Raw genomic sequence first — 17,186 nt, 5'->3', positions numbered from 1 at the left:
AAGTGGGATTTTTCCAGCCTCGCTGCTCAACACCTCTGCTGCAAGGTGTTCTGTTTTAGCCTGTGTTCCATCTCAACACCTCACCACATGAGAAAATGAAGCCAGCAAGCCACACAATTCAGGCCCTCTACAGAACTCAGTCAGGCACCAGGAGGAAAAAAGCAGCTCGGCTAATGAGATTTGCCTGCTTTGAACACGAATGAAACACTTTCCTTTCCAGTAGGTAGGTTTAGGGACTATTATTCCTGCTATGCTTCAGCACAAAAGAAAAGGGGGGGGGGGGAGAGGATGCAAAAGCTAGTTAAGCATAAAGGCAACCTAGTACAAAACCCATTGATGAACAAAATGGTACATTTAGTCTATGAAGTTCAGTGAACAAAAGCCTGGATTCCATTTTGAGTTGGAGCGTCCCACCATGATCTTAATGAGAGACGAAGGAAACCAGGAGATACAGGCAGGTGAGCTGCACACAGAATAGCAGGGTGTAATTCTGGCATCAAGATCAATACCAGAGAATTGAACATTTAAGAGATCATTGAGAGAGCATGCCAACTGAAAGCTGGGAAAAGGGAAAACAGTGGTGACCTCACAGCTATCTGGCTCTCCTGTTCAAGGGAACAGCTTGGCATTGTTCAGGTGACAGTGCAGGTTGGAGAAAAATCCTCACAGTACACCAAAGGGGGAAAGACCTACTATCTCTGGCTCCTTTCCTGTGACCAGGGATCACTGTTCTGAATTTACGAAACCCACAAGACAGAAGAAACCTCCTTACTTATGGCACACTGGCCAGATTCAGATAGCCACCTTCTCCCCCATAAGAACATATGAAGACCCTGCTGGATCAGGTCAGTGGGCCGCCTAGTCCAGAATCCTGTTCTCACAGCGGCCAACAATAAATCTGCAACCAGGATTCAAGCACAAGAGAAGAAGAAGAGTTTGGATTTGATATCCCACTTTATCACTACCCGAAGGAGTCTCAAAGCGGCTAACATTCTCCTTTCCCTTCCTCCCACACAACAAACACTCTGTGAGGTGAGTGGGCCTGAAAGACTTCAAAGAAGTGTGACGAGCCCAAGGTCACCCAGCAGTTGCATGTTCACTCTCTCCTTCTGCCATTTCCAGGAACTGGTATTCAGAAGCGTTGCGTGCGAGAGAGGAAGCACGTGTGGATGTGAGTGAGAGAGAGAATGTGCATGCATGCAGGGGCCTGTATCTCTCTTCCTTCCCTCTGCCTTTGTTTGCCTGGCCTGAGCCTCACTGTGTGCGTGCACACACATGGCAACTTACCCTCACGCAGAAAAGAATGAAAGGTCAAAGACCACCAGCAATCCAGAAGCTGTTCAACCAGAGGTTGAAAAAGGGAACCGCAGGATAGCAAGCAGCACAAGAAGAGACAGATTTCGACAGAAGACAGGGTGAGAGAGCCTGGAAAGCAGAGAATAAAGTTCAGCTCTTGAGAGAAGTTCTGAGACATGGCAAGGGTGGAAGAGGGCAAGGCTTCGCAGGGTAGGACAAAAAATAAAATGGGGACGGCCATGTCAGTTGTAGTCAAAAAGGATCTGCTGAGACCAATGTTGAAATAAAACTTTTGCAAAAGCCCAAATAGGTCTTTTGCAGCACTGTGAAGGGGCACTGTCTACTTCTTCCCTCAATCCCCTTAAGAAGGAACAAGGAACAGAGAAGAACACATCCTGTTCTTTTTAGTGGGACTGGGCACTGCAGCCACAAGAACCAAATTGCCCAAAGCCTCAGCTCCTTGCAAAAAGTCAATTAAATAATCCGAGACAAATCCCTCACCTGAGAGGGAGCCCAAGAAGGAAAAACACAAAAGCTGCCTTCTCTAACTTAGTGCCCTCCAGATGTTTTGGACTACAACTCCCATCAGCCCCAGCTTCACTTGGCTGTGCTGTCTTGGGCTGATGGGAGTTGCAGTCCAAATTTTCCACAGGTTGCAGAAAGTTGAATTGAAGCCCACTGAACAAAACGCTGAATAGTATTTTTAACAAGAGGATGAATTTGGGAGTAGAAGAATGGAAAGTGATGTTATTCACCCTAACACCACATGAGAATAGTTACACCAATTTGTATTTTTGGCTGCCTTCAGCAAACAAGAATGGCATCCTTATCTGTGATTCCTACATCGCAGGGGGTCAGACTAGATGCTCCCTTGGGTGCCTTCTGACTCTACAATTCTATGATTCTATTATTCATTGCCCTTCGCATGTCACAAAAAGCCTTGGGAAGTGCTTTAAATAAAAGAAGAATGAAGGGGATAGAAAAAACTCTTTGCTTCTTTTAAAAAAATGCAGATCAGTGCATCTATTTCCTTTTCTTTCTTTCTTTACATAAAAAAATGACAGTTCGGGAGCACAGCGCTTTTGCACAGCGGACAAAGCAACAAGTTTTCTCTCAGCAGCAAAAGTTGAGAGTGGATTCTAAGCTTCCTCCCTTGTAGCTTCATTAGTTGCAAAGTACTCAGTGTCAACTCTCTCCAAGGCAGTCAAAGGAATTATATGCCTTAAATGACAAAGCTGACAGTCTGTTGAGAGGCCAATGCCAAGACTGGGAGAGATAAAGTGGGGTGGCGAGAGGAGAGGAGAGAAGCACTCTAACAAGCGATTAAGGGCATCAATTCTGTCATGCAAAAAGCAGCAGGGCGCTCAGTACTACACCAGTGGGTATCCCGCTCCTGACATAAGTGATCTACAGCTGTCAAACAGCAGTGAGAAGATCAGTTTTTTCTGCCCTGCAAACCCATGGAGAGGAAGGCAGTGGACAGCTGGAAGTCTCTTTCCAATAAGCTAAAGATCAAAGGGCGAAGTCACACTCTTCCAAGAGGCGCTTGGGCAGGAGGGAAGAATGGCAGGTAGCACATGGAAATGGAAGCTACCACCATCATCTCCAGAATGACCCACAGAATATGGAATTCTGGGTGTGTCAAAATAGTGCATCAAAGCTGCCAAAACTCCAGGAAGTTCCTCCCATAGGCACACTTCATGCCCAGAATTGCAAAAGTTACACACATAAGCTTTTTGAGAACAAGCTTTTGAAAAGTTCAGATGTTTGTCCCAGCTTTAGTTTTAAAATTAACAAGTTTCTGCCCTGCTGTCCGTGATGGTGTTGTTTTGTATGCGCTGCCTCCACAGTCCGAGGCCGTAAATGCTTCTGAACACCAGTTGCTGGGAACCACAGGAGGGGGGAGCAATCTTATGCTCAGGCCTTGTTTGGGGGTTTCCCCACAGGCATCTGGTTGGCCACTATGAGAACAGGATGCTGGACTAGATAGGCTATTGGCCTGAAGCAGAAGGCTCTTCTTATGTTCTTATGCGTGATGTGAGCATAATACTTGATAATGTTGCCGTGCAGGGGGGCCTAAATTTGTTGAGGCCAAAGTCCACATTACTGCCTAGGAGGAGCCTGGGTGGGGGTTATAAAAAAACCAGGAGTGGGAGAGCAGATTCAGCCATAGGCCGAAGCCTAATTAGTCTATTGCAGTGCTTCACATAACTGGCTAACTACTATCCTGGGACATATTGTCATGTCAAACATGTATTTCTTGTGGTCAGGTGCCTATGCAACAACTTAAACGATATACAACAAATCACTTTTCAAATGCAAGTACAATGAATATAAAACACAAATAAAAAAAATTATGTATATAAAACACAATATTCAACTACTTTTACACAGAGTAGACTCTTTAGACTTGTTCATTTCAGTGGGCTACTCTACTCTGAGTAAATGTTGGTTGAATACCACCCACAGTATATAAAGCCAGAATAAAATACATCATTGTTCATATAATCAAGCCGCCATGACCGACTTACAGTCTATACATCAGGCCATCTTCTAATGGACACCTGATCATTTCTCCCACTGGTTATACGGTGTTCAAATCATTCGCTGGTTAACAATTTGTTTGACACACAAACCCACAAGGTAACTTACTGGCTGATTCCTTCAAACGAAGCTTCCCTGGTAACACTTCCGCTGTCAGTGTTAACTCCTCTCTGGAGAAGAAAGGCAAAAGTATTTGAACTATGACTATCAACAAAAGAACAGCTGCTTCAGTCTTAAAATTACAAAAGAGGCATCTTATGCTGCAAGGCAGCCTTCCCAAACAAGAGACCCTTCAGATGTTCTGACTACAACTCCCATCCCCCCGGCCCATCCCCTTTTGGCACCGAAAATGGCATGCATGTCAGAGTGAGCGCATGTGCTGATCATGTGCAAGTGAGAAGTTGCCTGTAGCTCAAACCACCCAAAGGGTTGTAGGTAGGCTATGATAAGTTATTCTGGTCACAGAGGGCATGTGCTGAAGGGTACCTAAGCCTATGTCTTGATTAGTGACTAGGAACCAAGTACAGGCCATATTGATTTCCCAAATGTAAGAATGGTTGGAAACCAAAGATGTGGGAATAGGCCATGTAAATTAAGCAACTTTCTATCTTGGTCACTCTTCCAGAACACCCAGGAGACAGTGGTTTTCATATGTTCAAAAAGCACAGTGTACAAAGGGCTTTCCATTCCTGGATTGCATACAATTCTCAGCCACCATCACCACCCTTTGAAGGTTGTGAGACTGCCCTCATTAAGTTCCATGGAATTTGAACCTGGCTCCCAGTCAAACCAGGTTAACTTGGGAAACTCCCCTTCCTCCAGTCTTACCCAACAACCTGAGCTTCTTCTAAAATCAAGCCTGACAGTGAGCAATAACTACCACTGAATAATGTTCCCAAACCTGTTAACACACAGGCCAGAAATGGCCATTAGGAGCCATTTCCATCTGGCTACAGGTGAGGCTGGCTGGTACCCGACCTTGGCTGTTGTCCTCTTCCCTCCCCCATTTTCTTTATGGACTGTGTCTTTTAAGAGTGCCTCAATAATAATAAATTAACAAACTTTTATTTGAAAACAGCAACACTCCTTCTATTACAGAAGACTAGATTATTGCATTTAGTAAGATCCCCAGATGTTAGTGGACAACAATTCTTGCTGAGTCTGATGGGAGTTTGGGAGCCCAACAGTAGGTGAGGACCCCAAGTTGAGAAAGGCTGCTCTAGTCTGCAAGTAAGTTTCTCCAAAGTCAATACTTTCTAAGAACACAAGATGTCACTTACCAGAGTAAGAAGAACTGAAGGGTTCTTTGAAGCCAGAACACTGGAAATCTGCAAAGTAAGAAGAATCATTGTGATCAGTTGATCGCCCACCAGCATTGGCCACTGAGGAAGCTTCACAATGGTGCCAACTTGCAGGAGCTCTACTATCCATGCCCAACCACCTACTGTGCCCTATTCACACTCACACTACTTCTGCAGACCATTCCCACATTCTATCTAGTCACCTGCTGTCATGATTATACTCCTTCAGCAACCGATCCCATCAAATCCCTGGGACGACCATTTTAACTTTCTAAGAAGATGGAATGTTCATAAACATTTCTTAGCATCTCAACAGATAGGTCAATGGATAGGAAGGCACTGCATATTTATTTTGTGGTTTATATCCTGCCCTTTTTTATACCACAGTCATACGCAAGGTGGTGTATAGGATAAAAAGAAAAAAACACACTTATATACAATTCTGAAAACAAACAGTCAGCAAAAAAAAAAAAAACAGCACACCAGGAACAGCAGATATATACACATGTCCAACCAATGACTGCAGTTAAGAAAAGGCCCAATGAAATTATTTTTGTGCTGCTTTCCCAACAAAGCTGAGCTCAAAGCCATTCACAGCAAAGTTGTTATTAAAAAAGACAAATGACATTTCCCTCCACATAATTATACGTACACAAGACGCAGCAGCATCTCAGCAAAGCAAACACAAACCATTCAGCATTCACTAACCATTAACGCAGTGTAACACAAACTCCTAATTCAACAAAAAAGGGGCTGGGGAATCCATTATGCACATTAAGCATCAAAAGCCTTTCTAACTAGACTGGCAGGTCTTCAGAGCCCATTTTTAAAATTCAATAAATCTGGAGGATCTCAGCAAGGCAAGCCTGAAGACTAGAGGCAGGGCCAAAGCTCTGCAGAAGAGTGTCTGCCTTGATAGCAGAAGGCCCCGGGTTCAAATCCTGGCAGCATCTCCAGGTAGTGTTGGGACAGACTCCCTGCCTGAAATCCTGGAGAGCAGCGGCCAGTCAGTGTAGACAATACTGAGCTAGATCGACTCACTATAAAGCAGCTTCCTAGATTCCTATGTAGAGGCTGTATCAGAGATGGAAAGCTATTCCAGTATCTGTGGAATGGAAACAAGTTTAAAGGACTTCACGGCAGCAGATCCCCCAGAAAGTATTTCTGCAGCTCTGGCAACAGCCACTGGATTTCCAAAGCATAAAGGAAAGCCGCATCTCTTTAATTCCACCCACCCCCAGCCTGGTCCCACACAACAGTTTAAGCACGGAATCAGGGTAAGCACAGCATTTGCTGATGACACTCTGACAAATTGTCAATATAGCTGATACTAAGCAACAACGCACAAATTTCTGGCCGGGAATCACTTGTCATCCACTCTTGCAGATAAGAAGCCCTTAACTAGCACTTCTGTATTCGACACATGAAGCCTGATAACAAGAAACCACGATTCCAATCCAGATATGTCAAGCAGCAAACCTCCTCAGTAGCTGCAGCAGAGGGAGTGAATAGATTAGCGCAATGCTATTTCAGAGGGATACTCATCTCAAGAATCAAACTGCGTTTCAAATGCCAGCCCCCCAAATATGATTTTTTTAATAGAATGGGACACACCAGGGTTAGGGCCCTGAAGAACGAGAGAAATTGTTTGTTTTGAAATCTCATTCTGTGCCCCACAACGATCACAGACAAAACGTAGGTAGGAAGAACCCAGAACACACGAAGGGGGCATAAGGAGAACACAGCAATTGCTTGGCTAGATAGAAAAGGGCAGATGCAGTATATGATATTAATAAACATCTTTATAGGGCTTTAGGAAAGTGCTCAAAGCATGTCACGTGCATGCAGGTTTTTTACAGTCTTCCTTTTTCAGGCCAAAGAGGTTGCCCAAGGCAAGTTCACATCAAGACGCAACAACTGAACTGAGGCTTACTGGTTCACAGACTCTCTGCCACAACAAGCTTGCACTATTGCCATCAAAAGCAGCTTCATAGGAACACATAGGAAGCTGCCTAATACTGACCACTGGTCCATTTAGCTCAGTATTGTCTACATTGACTGGCAGCAGCTCTCCAGGGTTTCAGGCAGCAGTCTCTCTCAACCCTACCTGGGGATGCCAGGGACTGAACATCTTGCAAGACAGATGTTCTACCACTGAGCTACGGCTCTGCCCCATGTGATCGCTTAGGGCCATAGCTCAGGGCAGAGCTCAGTGCTTTGCAGGCTGAAGGTTACAGGTTCAAGCCTTGGCATATCCACGTAGGGCTGGGGAAAAGACCCCTGCCAGAAACCCGGGAAAGCCGATTGCCAGTACGACAGCTTTTGTTGTGAACCACTCTGAGATCTACAGATGAAGGGCGGTATACAAATTTAATAAATAACAGGCTCTGTCAGCCTTGCTCCAGATATTCTGGGCCGGCGTTTAGAGCAAATGGGAGTTGTAGCCCAATATGTCTGGAGGTTGGCAAAGGTTGGTGCAGACAGCACTGAGCTCAGATACTCCAAGAGGTCTGACTCTGTTTAAGGCAGCTTCAGAGGGGAAACGGCATGAAAAGTATCAATAAAACACTGGTGTCAAGACATGTTTGTTGAGCCCATGTGAACACCACATCCAATGGGTACTAGTGCTCAACCCCAAAAAAGTAGGTGGTGGCGATAAGGGTACCCAGGAGGAGACACAGACTCTCGGAAACCAGAGCCCCATGGAATAAAGGAAGCTACCTTACACTGAGTCAGGTCATTGGTCCACCCAAACCACCATTATTTACACCAGGGTTCCCCAAACTTGTAGTCCAAAAGCAAACTTGGAGACCCAACTCCTATCATCCCTACCTAGCAGGACCACTGGTCAGGGATGATGGGAACTGTAGTTCAAAAACAGCTAGAGACCCAAGTTTAAGAAACCCTGATAGGCAGCAGCTGTCCAGGGTTTCAGGCAGAGTCTCTTCCAGCCCGACCTGGAGATGCCATTTAAGACTGAACTTGGGGACACTCTGTATATAAAAAACAGATGATCTACCACAGAGGTACACTGGCCCTTCCCAGCCAGTCCTGTGCACCAAGAGTGTTTGGGGTATCTCTTTGCACAAACTGCAAACCTCTCACGCAACAAAGCAAACCATTTCCATAAAAGAGAAATCTTTCAAAAGCAAGTAGGGAAATAGCAAAGCGGGTTTGTGGGTGAAAGGGGGAGAGATTAAAAAATATATATTCTAACACACTTCCTCAAGGAGTTAGTGGGATCCCAGACAGTGACTGCAACAAAGACCACTTTCCAACTGCTTCTCTTCAAACTGGAAAGGCTAATACTTATCTACCCAATATTTTTGCCCCTCAAAAAAGCTTCACAAGATCTTGGCAAAGGCAAAACACTCACCTCATCTGTATACCGAACTTCATTGACAGCATACTTCTGCCTGAAGAATTCAGGAGGCTGGATCCTTCAGAATGCAAAGAGACAACTGGTTATTTTGCAAGTAAGAGAACAGCTTGATATATTATTATCAGCTTTATGTTACTGTACCCCCTTTTCTTTTTACAAGACAGATTCAATGCACAAAAGAAGAAAATGAAGGACAATGAATGCTACAGATATGAAAACCCAAAGAGCAAACACACATCACCACCAGTTTTGGGTTACAATATATACTTTTTTTTTTTTTTTTGCCTAGTCAAGAACAGCAATTTGGTATATTATCATATGGTACAGGCCTTCCTAGGACCCTAAACCCTATTTTTAAGAAACAGTATCTAAATAGGGGTAAGACGCACAGGACATTTTTAAAGGGATCAGTAACACTAGGCATCCACATTTGAACAAAGTCTGAAGTTACCACATTTTTCTATATTCCATGGTTAGGCATGGTATTTATTAGGACCAACCAAAATGTCCCAAAATGCAAAGCTAACTTAAAAAAAAAAGTGTGTACTGAGTTTTCAGAAATAACACTATATAAACAAAATAAATAGTAAGGAAACAAAGAACAACTGTGTGGAGTACATTATTACAGCTGGGGTAAAATGAACAGAAGGTTCAGTAGACTTGCAGACATATAATAAGATTCTGCAAAACCAAGTTTTGGAAGCAGGAGTTACAATTTGGAAGAAAGGCAGCCTTGGCACATGTGTCATTGAGGGTTGATGCAGAATGCTAGTGTTCTTGATAAAGCATATTAACAGAAGCCATACAACATCAAAATGCTCTCATTTTGAAATCCCTCTTAAAACACTTCCTGTGATGGGTTAGATGCTCAGGCAAGGCAATGCCCCATGCCCTCCCATTCACCCCTAGAGAGACCCCATGCAGCCTTCCCAATGTCTTCCAATTTCGAGTCTGGCTGCAACCAGCAGTAGAGCAAGCAACTCTTTGTGAACAAGGGTGGGATTTAAGGGATGTGAGTCGCTTACGGTGGCCAGGAAAGCTAATACTGGGTCCAAGATCAGCAACTGGCTGGCTATTGGAGACAGGTCCATGAATATAAACTGCCAACAAAGTGCAAGTTTTTCGCATCCTCATCACATATGAAGAAAGGTACCCTTGCCACCCCAGGGTGTCCAGCATTGTGGCGAGGCGTGTTCCAGAATATGTGACAACATAGCAAGGGTCCAACGCCAACGTAGTAAAAGCTTGTTCTGAGCAAACTTTTTAGTTTCAAAAGACCAGTGAAGGAAGAAGAAAAAGTCTGGCTTGGTACTGAAGCCACAAAGTCTCATTTTAGTCACAAGATGGAGTTGTTGTAGTTCAGTGGCAGAGCACACAGACAGTAAGAAAGGTGGGAGACTCAGGGAGAGCTACTGCCAGTCAGTGTTGACAGTAATGCAGTAGATGGGCCAAAGGTCTGACATATTCCTGAATTTCAAACATACACAAATGCCTTTGCCAAAGCCCTCCAGGTCAGCTTCTGCCTCGTGCCGTGTGGCAGAAGGGCGAGCATTGCAGACTGAAAAGACATCTGAAGAGGAATAGCTACCCAAAGCTGAGGAAGTGAGAAAAATTGCATCCAGGTATCTTCATTCTGACACACACAACCTAATTGTAATAATACACCCAACTGCCTACCCCCATCCCGACATTATGAGCTATGTTGTTTTCTTTTTAAAAAAGGGCAAGCGTAAAAAGTTGAAGAGCAAATGGGTTCTTTTAAATGCCAATTATTATTTTTTAAAAGTCATTTAAATGTCATCTTGTCAACCAAATATGATAGGGGAGCAACCTGTTTTAAAAAGGCGGCTATAAAAGCTGCTTAACGTAAGCACCGTTACAAGAAACATTAAAAGAGAAAGCAGGTCATTATCCACACTTGTTTCCTTTATGGCACCAATAGCCTTTAATCAAATCCACCCTTCAGCACTGTACAGACACTTGCTCTTTGGGATGCACAGAGCAGATCAGCCAGGAGATTAGCCACTTCACTTGGGCAAGAGGGAATCACTGATAAGGCCAGCTGGTTAAATTCATGGGAGAAATGATAGCAGTCTCCAAATACGCCATAGAGGTTTCCTGTTACTCCATAAGGGAGAGTGAGAAGATCCCACTTCCCTACAGACCCTCTTGTGTGCTAAGATGGGCAGAGGGGGCCTTGTTGGTTGCTCCACTGCCCTCAGGGCATTCTCTGTGGCAGCCCCTGAGTTGTGGAGCTCCCCACAGGGCTGTGTTTTGCACCCTTAATGTGCAGCGCTGAGTGCTGGAGACACATCTCTTTACTCTCACCTTGGACCTGTGAGTTGTGTGTTTTCCAGGACCCACCTTCTTCCGGCGACCGCAATTTGTTTTAACTGTTTTTAATTCTGAAATTTAAATGGTTGTCACCAGCCCTGGAGCCTGCTGGGTGGAGGCAGTCATTATGGTGATGAAAGAACTAATGGGTGGAAATTGCAGGGTAGCAGTGTAAACAGCAGTAGAAACCTCCTAAGGATAACAGCAGTTTTGACAGTGGAGCAGGTAGATTGCACTGGGAGGTGGTGGGCTCTCCTTTACTGGTGGCATTTAAGCAGAGGAGGGATGGTGATGCTACAGTTACACCTGCATTGCAGAGTCTGCAGAGGGCACAGGGGATTGGCATAGATGACCTCCATAGTCTAAGGTTACCAGATTTTTTTCAATGAATCCAGGGACACTTTTCAACTTCCTACTAAACAGATGGATTTTGTCAGGGACTGATTTGTAAATCTGGGGACTGTCCCCAGGAAACGGGGACGTTTGGTAACCTTACCATAGTCCCTTCCAGCTCCATGATTCTAAAAGGAAAGGAGAAAAGGCAGCAGAACAATACAAGGGGGACTAAGCACATCTCTGTGTTTAAGGCCCAGCATCCAGGAAATCCATATCCTGCAACAAGTGAAGTCTGCACAGACACATTATACAAACAGGTCAGTTTGCACACGTGCTATTTTTGTACAATTTATCCTGCAGAGTTTTTAGAGTTTTGCATAATTCATTTTAGTTTTGCTAGCCTTGCAGCTGGGCAAGAAGCCATGAAGGGCAGAGCATTCTTGCCTCAGACAACCTCTCTGGCTCCTGAAATTCCAGCATGCATATCCATGTGTATTTTTCAAGTGCATCTCCAGAGGCAGAGGGCCAGAAACTTGCTTTTTTTAAAAATGGGAAGTCAAGTTCTCAAGGAAACTGATTTTAACCCACTTTCACAATCTGCAATCCTGTGCAGTTGTAGCTTATTTATATCTAGTTGCTGACTACTGCTGTTTCCCCTCCCAAAAAAATCAATAAGTAAATTTAAATCCAACAAGTGTTGTACAGCACCACAGGAAAAAGGAGGATTGCCGCCATTTTGCTCAGAACACTGAACATTTTAGAGAAGGCTTGTTTTGCAAGAGTGACCAACAGCCCAATGAAGGCCCTCCATGTAAAAACTGATCTGAATATAGGAGTGTAGCAAAAAGAGGTGCAGATAAGATTTTCATTACAGCAAACCAAAGAGTCCACTAATGCACTGCTCAGAAAAGAGAGAGACTAAATTAACGCCCCGTCACGCAGGCTGAAAACAGAAGCCTTTCAAGCAGTCTGACCACCTGCATGTTTTTAATGAATATGTAATAAGGCCAAATTACAGCCGTCACTTATAATCTTGAATCCCTTTGGCTGGGGAAAAATATACGTTGTCATACACCTAGCACATCTTAAATGCAATGAGCAGAGATAGCTTTTGAAGTCAGCAACCGTCCTAAAAGTAGCATTAAAATGTCATAGAGTGGGACTAAAGACATTCAGTGGCTACAGACAATTAAAACTGGTGATGCATCCTTTGTCCCATTTACTTACTATGCAAAAGCCCTGCAATACAACTGTTTCAAGAACCGGTGGGCGGGGGCGGCTGGGCAACCATAGCATTTGTTAAAACAGAATTTAATGCTGATGGAAAAGAATTGGTGGGATGTGCAAGAGAAAGTTTTTGCAATACCCCCCCCCCAAGTATAAAGATTCCTGTTCAGAATTGTCGATGCTGAACAGACAAAGTTCCACGAAGGTTGTCAGTTTTGTAATAAAAAGGGCAAGATTATGTTGTTTAGGGGTGCACACTGGAGCAGGGGTGAGGAACTTTTCTGGTCTGGATGCCCAGATCTTTATGCCCCACCTCACCGTATGGGCCAACTGTTACAGGGGATCAGGGGGAAACCACCTGCCAATTGTTTGGCATCAGGTGATTGATAAGCTGCCGAAGCTGACCCCCACAGGGGTGTGGGGACCAGCCTGCTTCTCCAGCACATTCCCCACAGGAAATGTGCTGGCAAACCAGGACCCAGGAGGACTGAACTCTTGAGACTTCAGGGATATGAGCAGGATTTAACGCCTACTCATCAGCTGATGAGCGAGGGTTAAATAGTGCCACTCTGGCTGTGTGCCAGTGGAATGCTGTGGAATGCGGCCAAAGAAAAATGGATCGCTCATCAGCTGACCTCACTCAGCGGCATTGGCGGATTGACAAGGTGGGTGATGTTTTGGGGAAATGGCCTTGCAGGCAAAAATGGACCCCTTGGCAGTTCTCCACTCCCGCACTAGCATCTATTTCTAGGCATTTGGCCAATGGTACAACAATCTATTATTGCCAATGACCAATATTCAAAAAGAAACTTTGTATAACTTTGTATAACTATATAAAACAGCTTTGGACGAAACAAAATAGAGAAGCATAACAACAATATTATACAGTACTAATAACTACATCTTACTGCACAAAACAACATGCACAGAAACAAAACTCCAAGTTTGCTAAAATTAGTCCCTGGAGAGTTTTACAGGCGGCGACACAATGTGTTGTGCATTCTGATCTGAAAAGACTAGGAAAGAATAAAATGCATCTGATCATCCTGAGGCTTTCTGTAGAACTGGTTCAATAAAAATCTGAGGTATAATACAATAATATAATAAAAAAGAACAATACATAAGGAGGTGAGTTATTGATTCTACTTCTCCAGATTCACAGCGATATACAGTGGTACCTTGGGTTACAGATGCTTCAGGTTACAGACTCCACTAACCCAGAAATAGTACCTCAGGTTAAGAACTTTGCTTCAGGATGAGAATAGAAATTATGCGGTGTCGGCGCGGCAGCAGCGGGAGGCCCCATAAGCTAAAGTGGTGCTTCAGGTTAAGAACAGTTTCAGGTTAAGAAAGGACCTCCAGAACGAATTAAGTTCTTAACCCAAGGTACCACTATATAAGCTGACCATAGTGGATCTCCAGAATTGCTGATGAGAAAACATTTGAGCACCCCAAAGTAAAGGCTCTGTGATGTCTTTGAACAGAGAGCATGTAAAGATAGCTTGCTGGTTAAGAGGGTTGAGGCGCTCTGTCGATTAGCATGTTATTCGAGGCGAAACCTAGATGATATCAGTGTTTAAAATCCGCATTACATTCCTTAAGTATTGCTCTGGCCAATTCCTATCCAATAGGGATAAGGTAACCCATGGAACAAACCAGATACCAACAGTGGGGAATCTCATCCTCCCCACCCCCGCATTTGGGCCAAATCATGCCCACCCAAACATCATCTATGAAATGGGCTGCAGGAAGCTTTGCGGGTATCACTGACCAGATGATCAGTGGCACTTGCAATGCTGCTTTGCAAGCACAGATCAGCTGATCACTGCAACTTGCAAAACTCTGGATGCCAGGCCAGCCGATGGTTAGAGCTTGGAAACAGCAGCACTTTTGCCCACATGGATGGATTTCAAACTATACAAGCATTATGATGTCAGGTGATTAACAGGGCTTGATCCTGCACCTGTGACCTGTGCCATCTAAACATTCTGCCTCTCCCCCTCCCCGCTATAGAACTACTTTTCTCATTTGCAAATTGAATCCATTTTGGCTTGCGAATGAACTTATCAAACTTGGCCCATGGGGTTTGGGGAGAAAGGAGGAGCTGGCTTGCCCGCCCGCCCAAGTTCCCCACTCCTGCTGTAAGTCTGCTGCTGCAAACGCATTGTGGCACCACATGAGCACAGCTCCTGCACCACTGCTCCCCTCCATATATCTAACTGGTGTGAACATACACACATTGCACCTTCCAGAAACAACACTAGGAAGTCATTTGTTTGCACCAAAGGAAACTGGCAGAAGCATCTGACAGGTGTTGGTTCCTTGGACACGAATTATTAAGCACGGGTAGATATGGGAGGTGGGTGTATAACTTTTGCAGGCTCGTTTGGAAAATGCTAAATGACATAGCAAGTCCAGCCTGCTGCTCCCCCACCTCTCACAGAGGCTGCCTTGGAAGCTTTGTAAATGCAAGGCATTGGAAACCCGGATGTCCATCTATGTCTGGAAAGAGCTATGGATCTCGATTATGGTGGGAATTTGCTTACACTGTATTCTGGGCTACAAGGTACATGTTTCGCAACAGGGCTTGGTCACTGGTGGCCCTCCAGATGTTGCCCTAAGCCCATCACTGTTAAAAATAATAACACCTAGCACGGGGATCTGATTTTTAAAATCTCAAGGCAAAATGGATTAGATCTGTGTATGAGAAAAATAGTTCTTTATAGCAAAAAATAAAAAGAGGCAACCTCTTTAAGCCTGCGTGGGCATGGGCCACAGGAGGGATCATCTGAGTGGCATCTTCCTCTCTTATACAGGAAAGAAGGTATCTTGGTGCTTCCTGCCTGCATGGAGTGGTGGCTCAAGTTCTGGATGATGTCCTGGGAGATCAGAGTGCAATTCCCCTCGGCCACCAGAGTCCCTAGTCACTGTGCCTCAGCCTACTGGAACTGACAGGCCTTTTGGGAGGAGAAGGTGAAGTACTCCCTTGAACTCCTTAGAAGAAAGGTGGAATACTAATGCAGTAAATTTAAAAAGTAGCCTCTTTAAAAAAAAAAACCTGTAATAAGCGTATTAAAAATAATTTTCAAAACATGAAAAAAATCTGCAACCCCATTAAAAAATTTGGGGGCCTCTTTCCAGTCAACATTTTGATTGATGCGAGTGAACAACTATGCACCACAGCCTCATAGCTCTCATCTAATTTTCTTTAGATATATTTCCTCACACAGCAAGCATCTTTCACACACACAACACACACACGGTGTGGGGAGCAATCCACAGACACTAGGAACAGCTCATCAACATCTTAATTTTTCATGAGTGAAAATGTACAAGGAAGAAGCTTCAACGCAAAGGGAAGGGAAGGTTATGGTAATTCGCCGCGCCAAGCTGGAAGCCATCAACGAGGCATGAAAAATTGGAGCAAGACGAAAGGGACGTTTAAAAGCTGTCAAGATGCTCGCCAACACACTCGCTCCTCGTTACACTAACATCAGATGCACAGATGGCAAAGTGTTAACTAAACAAGAGGGTGTCAAACCCATCCAGCACGTGCAACGCGGGAGACTTTAGGAGGCACTAACAGATGTTTCTGACAGTGCCAAATATTTAAAAACAACCTCTGTCATGTAGAGCAATGCAACTTTTATAAAAAAAATTCCCAGAGTGGGGGGGGGGAGAGAGAGAGAGAGAAAAGATCTGCAGAAGAATGACGCCCCCACTAAATTGTGTTGTTCCACGAGTCATTTCTCACGTTGAAGATGCACCTCCATTTGCAGAAATCGGCAGCCAACGGCTCTTCAGCGGAAAGCTCTAAGCGGTGGCTGTTGGCTGCAATAGCCCAATAAAAAGCTTATTTGGGTCGCCCCATCTAGTCACGGTCAAAAATGGATCGCTTAGGCTGCTGCAGAAAGATGGGAGGCTGTGGGTTCCACCAGAATGAAATGTGTTGCTTCAGAGAGAGAGAGCTTAGTGCCTTTATATGTGAGTGCAGATGGCACACCTGTGCCCCACACAGTTCTCTAAAAAAGGAATACAAGGCTTAGTGGCACAGCCGAAACCTGATTACGAGTATAATGTGCCGCGTCGCAGAATGTCACGAAAGCGTGAGCCAAGAACAGCGAAAGGAGGGAGTCTTGGCAGCCGACTGTTCTCCCCTGCCATCGCAACCAAATATCCTTCAGCCAGCATGTCTCCCCTCTCCAACGGTGGCGCTTAAAACAACTAAACATATTTAAAAGTCATTGTGGGAGGGGGGGCAGAGAGACAGAGAGCATGGTTCCTCATTCTGCCATTCTTACCAAGGCACCTTCATTTTTCTTGTTTCCTCACTGTTCTTCTCAGTATCTTTTCCACAGAATCATAGAATTGGAAGGACCCAACCCCCACAAGTGCCAACTAGTACGACCCCCTGGAAGCTAAGGAGCAAGAACGGATATGCTTTGGTAAAAGAGAGAATGAATCTCTTGGGCAGTCCAAACTCAATACTGAGTTCCAACAACCAGGATGAGAGCTTGCTCTGGATCTGGGCCCCTCTCAGTTGACTGATGAGAAAGAAGTATCACATTGTTCAGGGTGGGTGGGGGGGTGAACTCATCAGTGCTTCTAAGATTAGGAGTGCATCTGACATAGGTATGCTTGGCAGTGGCCTTTGGTATGCAAGTTGTAACAGTATGAATGCTTTACGTTATGAGTGGTTGACAGTAATGTCTGTGGTACACTAAATGGTTGTAGTTGGTTGTGTGAAAGGAGTGGTGTGTGAGATT

At 44.6% G+C, this 17,186-nt stretch overlaps 1 protein-coding gene across 1 annotated transcript in view; it reads right to left on the bottom strand.

Moving 5' to 3' along the window:
- The window catches only part of PEPD (peptidase D), a 123,515-nt gene that overhangs the window by 86,273 nt on the left and 20,056 nt on the right, over window positions 1-17,186 (bottom strand). Inside the window, exons 4-6 of the mRNA XM_083625248.1 lie at window positions 8,518-8,581; window positions 5,121-5,168; window positions 3,949-4,010 (exon numbers count right to left, since the gene is read on the bottom strand). Coding sequence (XP_083481374.1) covers window positions 3,949-4,010; window positions 5,121-5,168; window positions 8,518-8,581 — 174 coding nt within the window. The remainder of the gene's footprint in view (window positions 1-3,948; window positions 4,011-5,120; window positions 5,169-8,517; window positions 8,582-17,186) is intronic.

This window comes from Podarcis filfolensis, assembly GCF_964270895.1.
Source record: "Podarcis filfolensis genome assembly, chromosome: 8".
Classification (NCBI taxonomy): domain Eukaryota; kingdom Metazoa; phylum Chordata; class Lepidosauria; order Squamata; family Lacertidae; genus Podarcis; species Podarcis filfolensis.
This window is presented reverse-complemented; position numbering and strand designations above follow the sequence as displayed.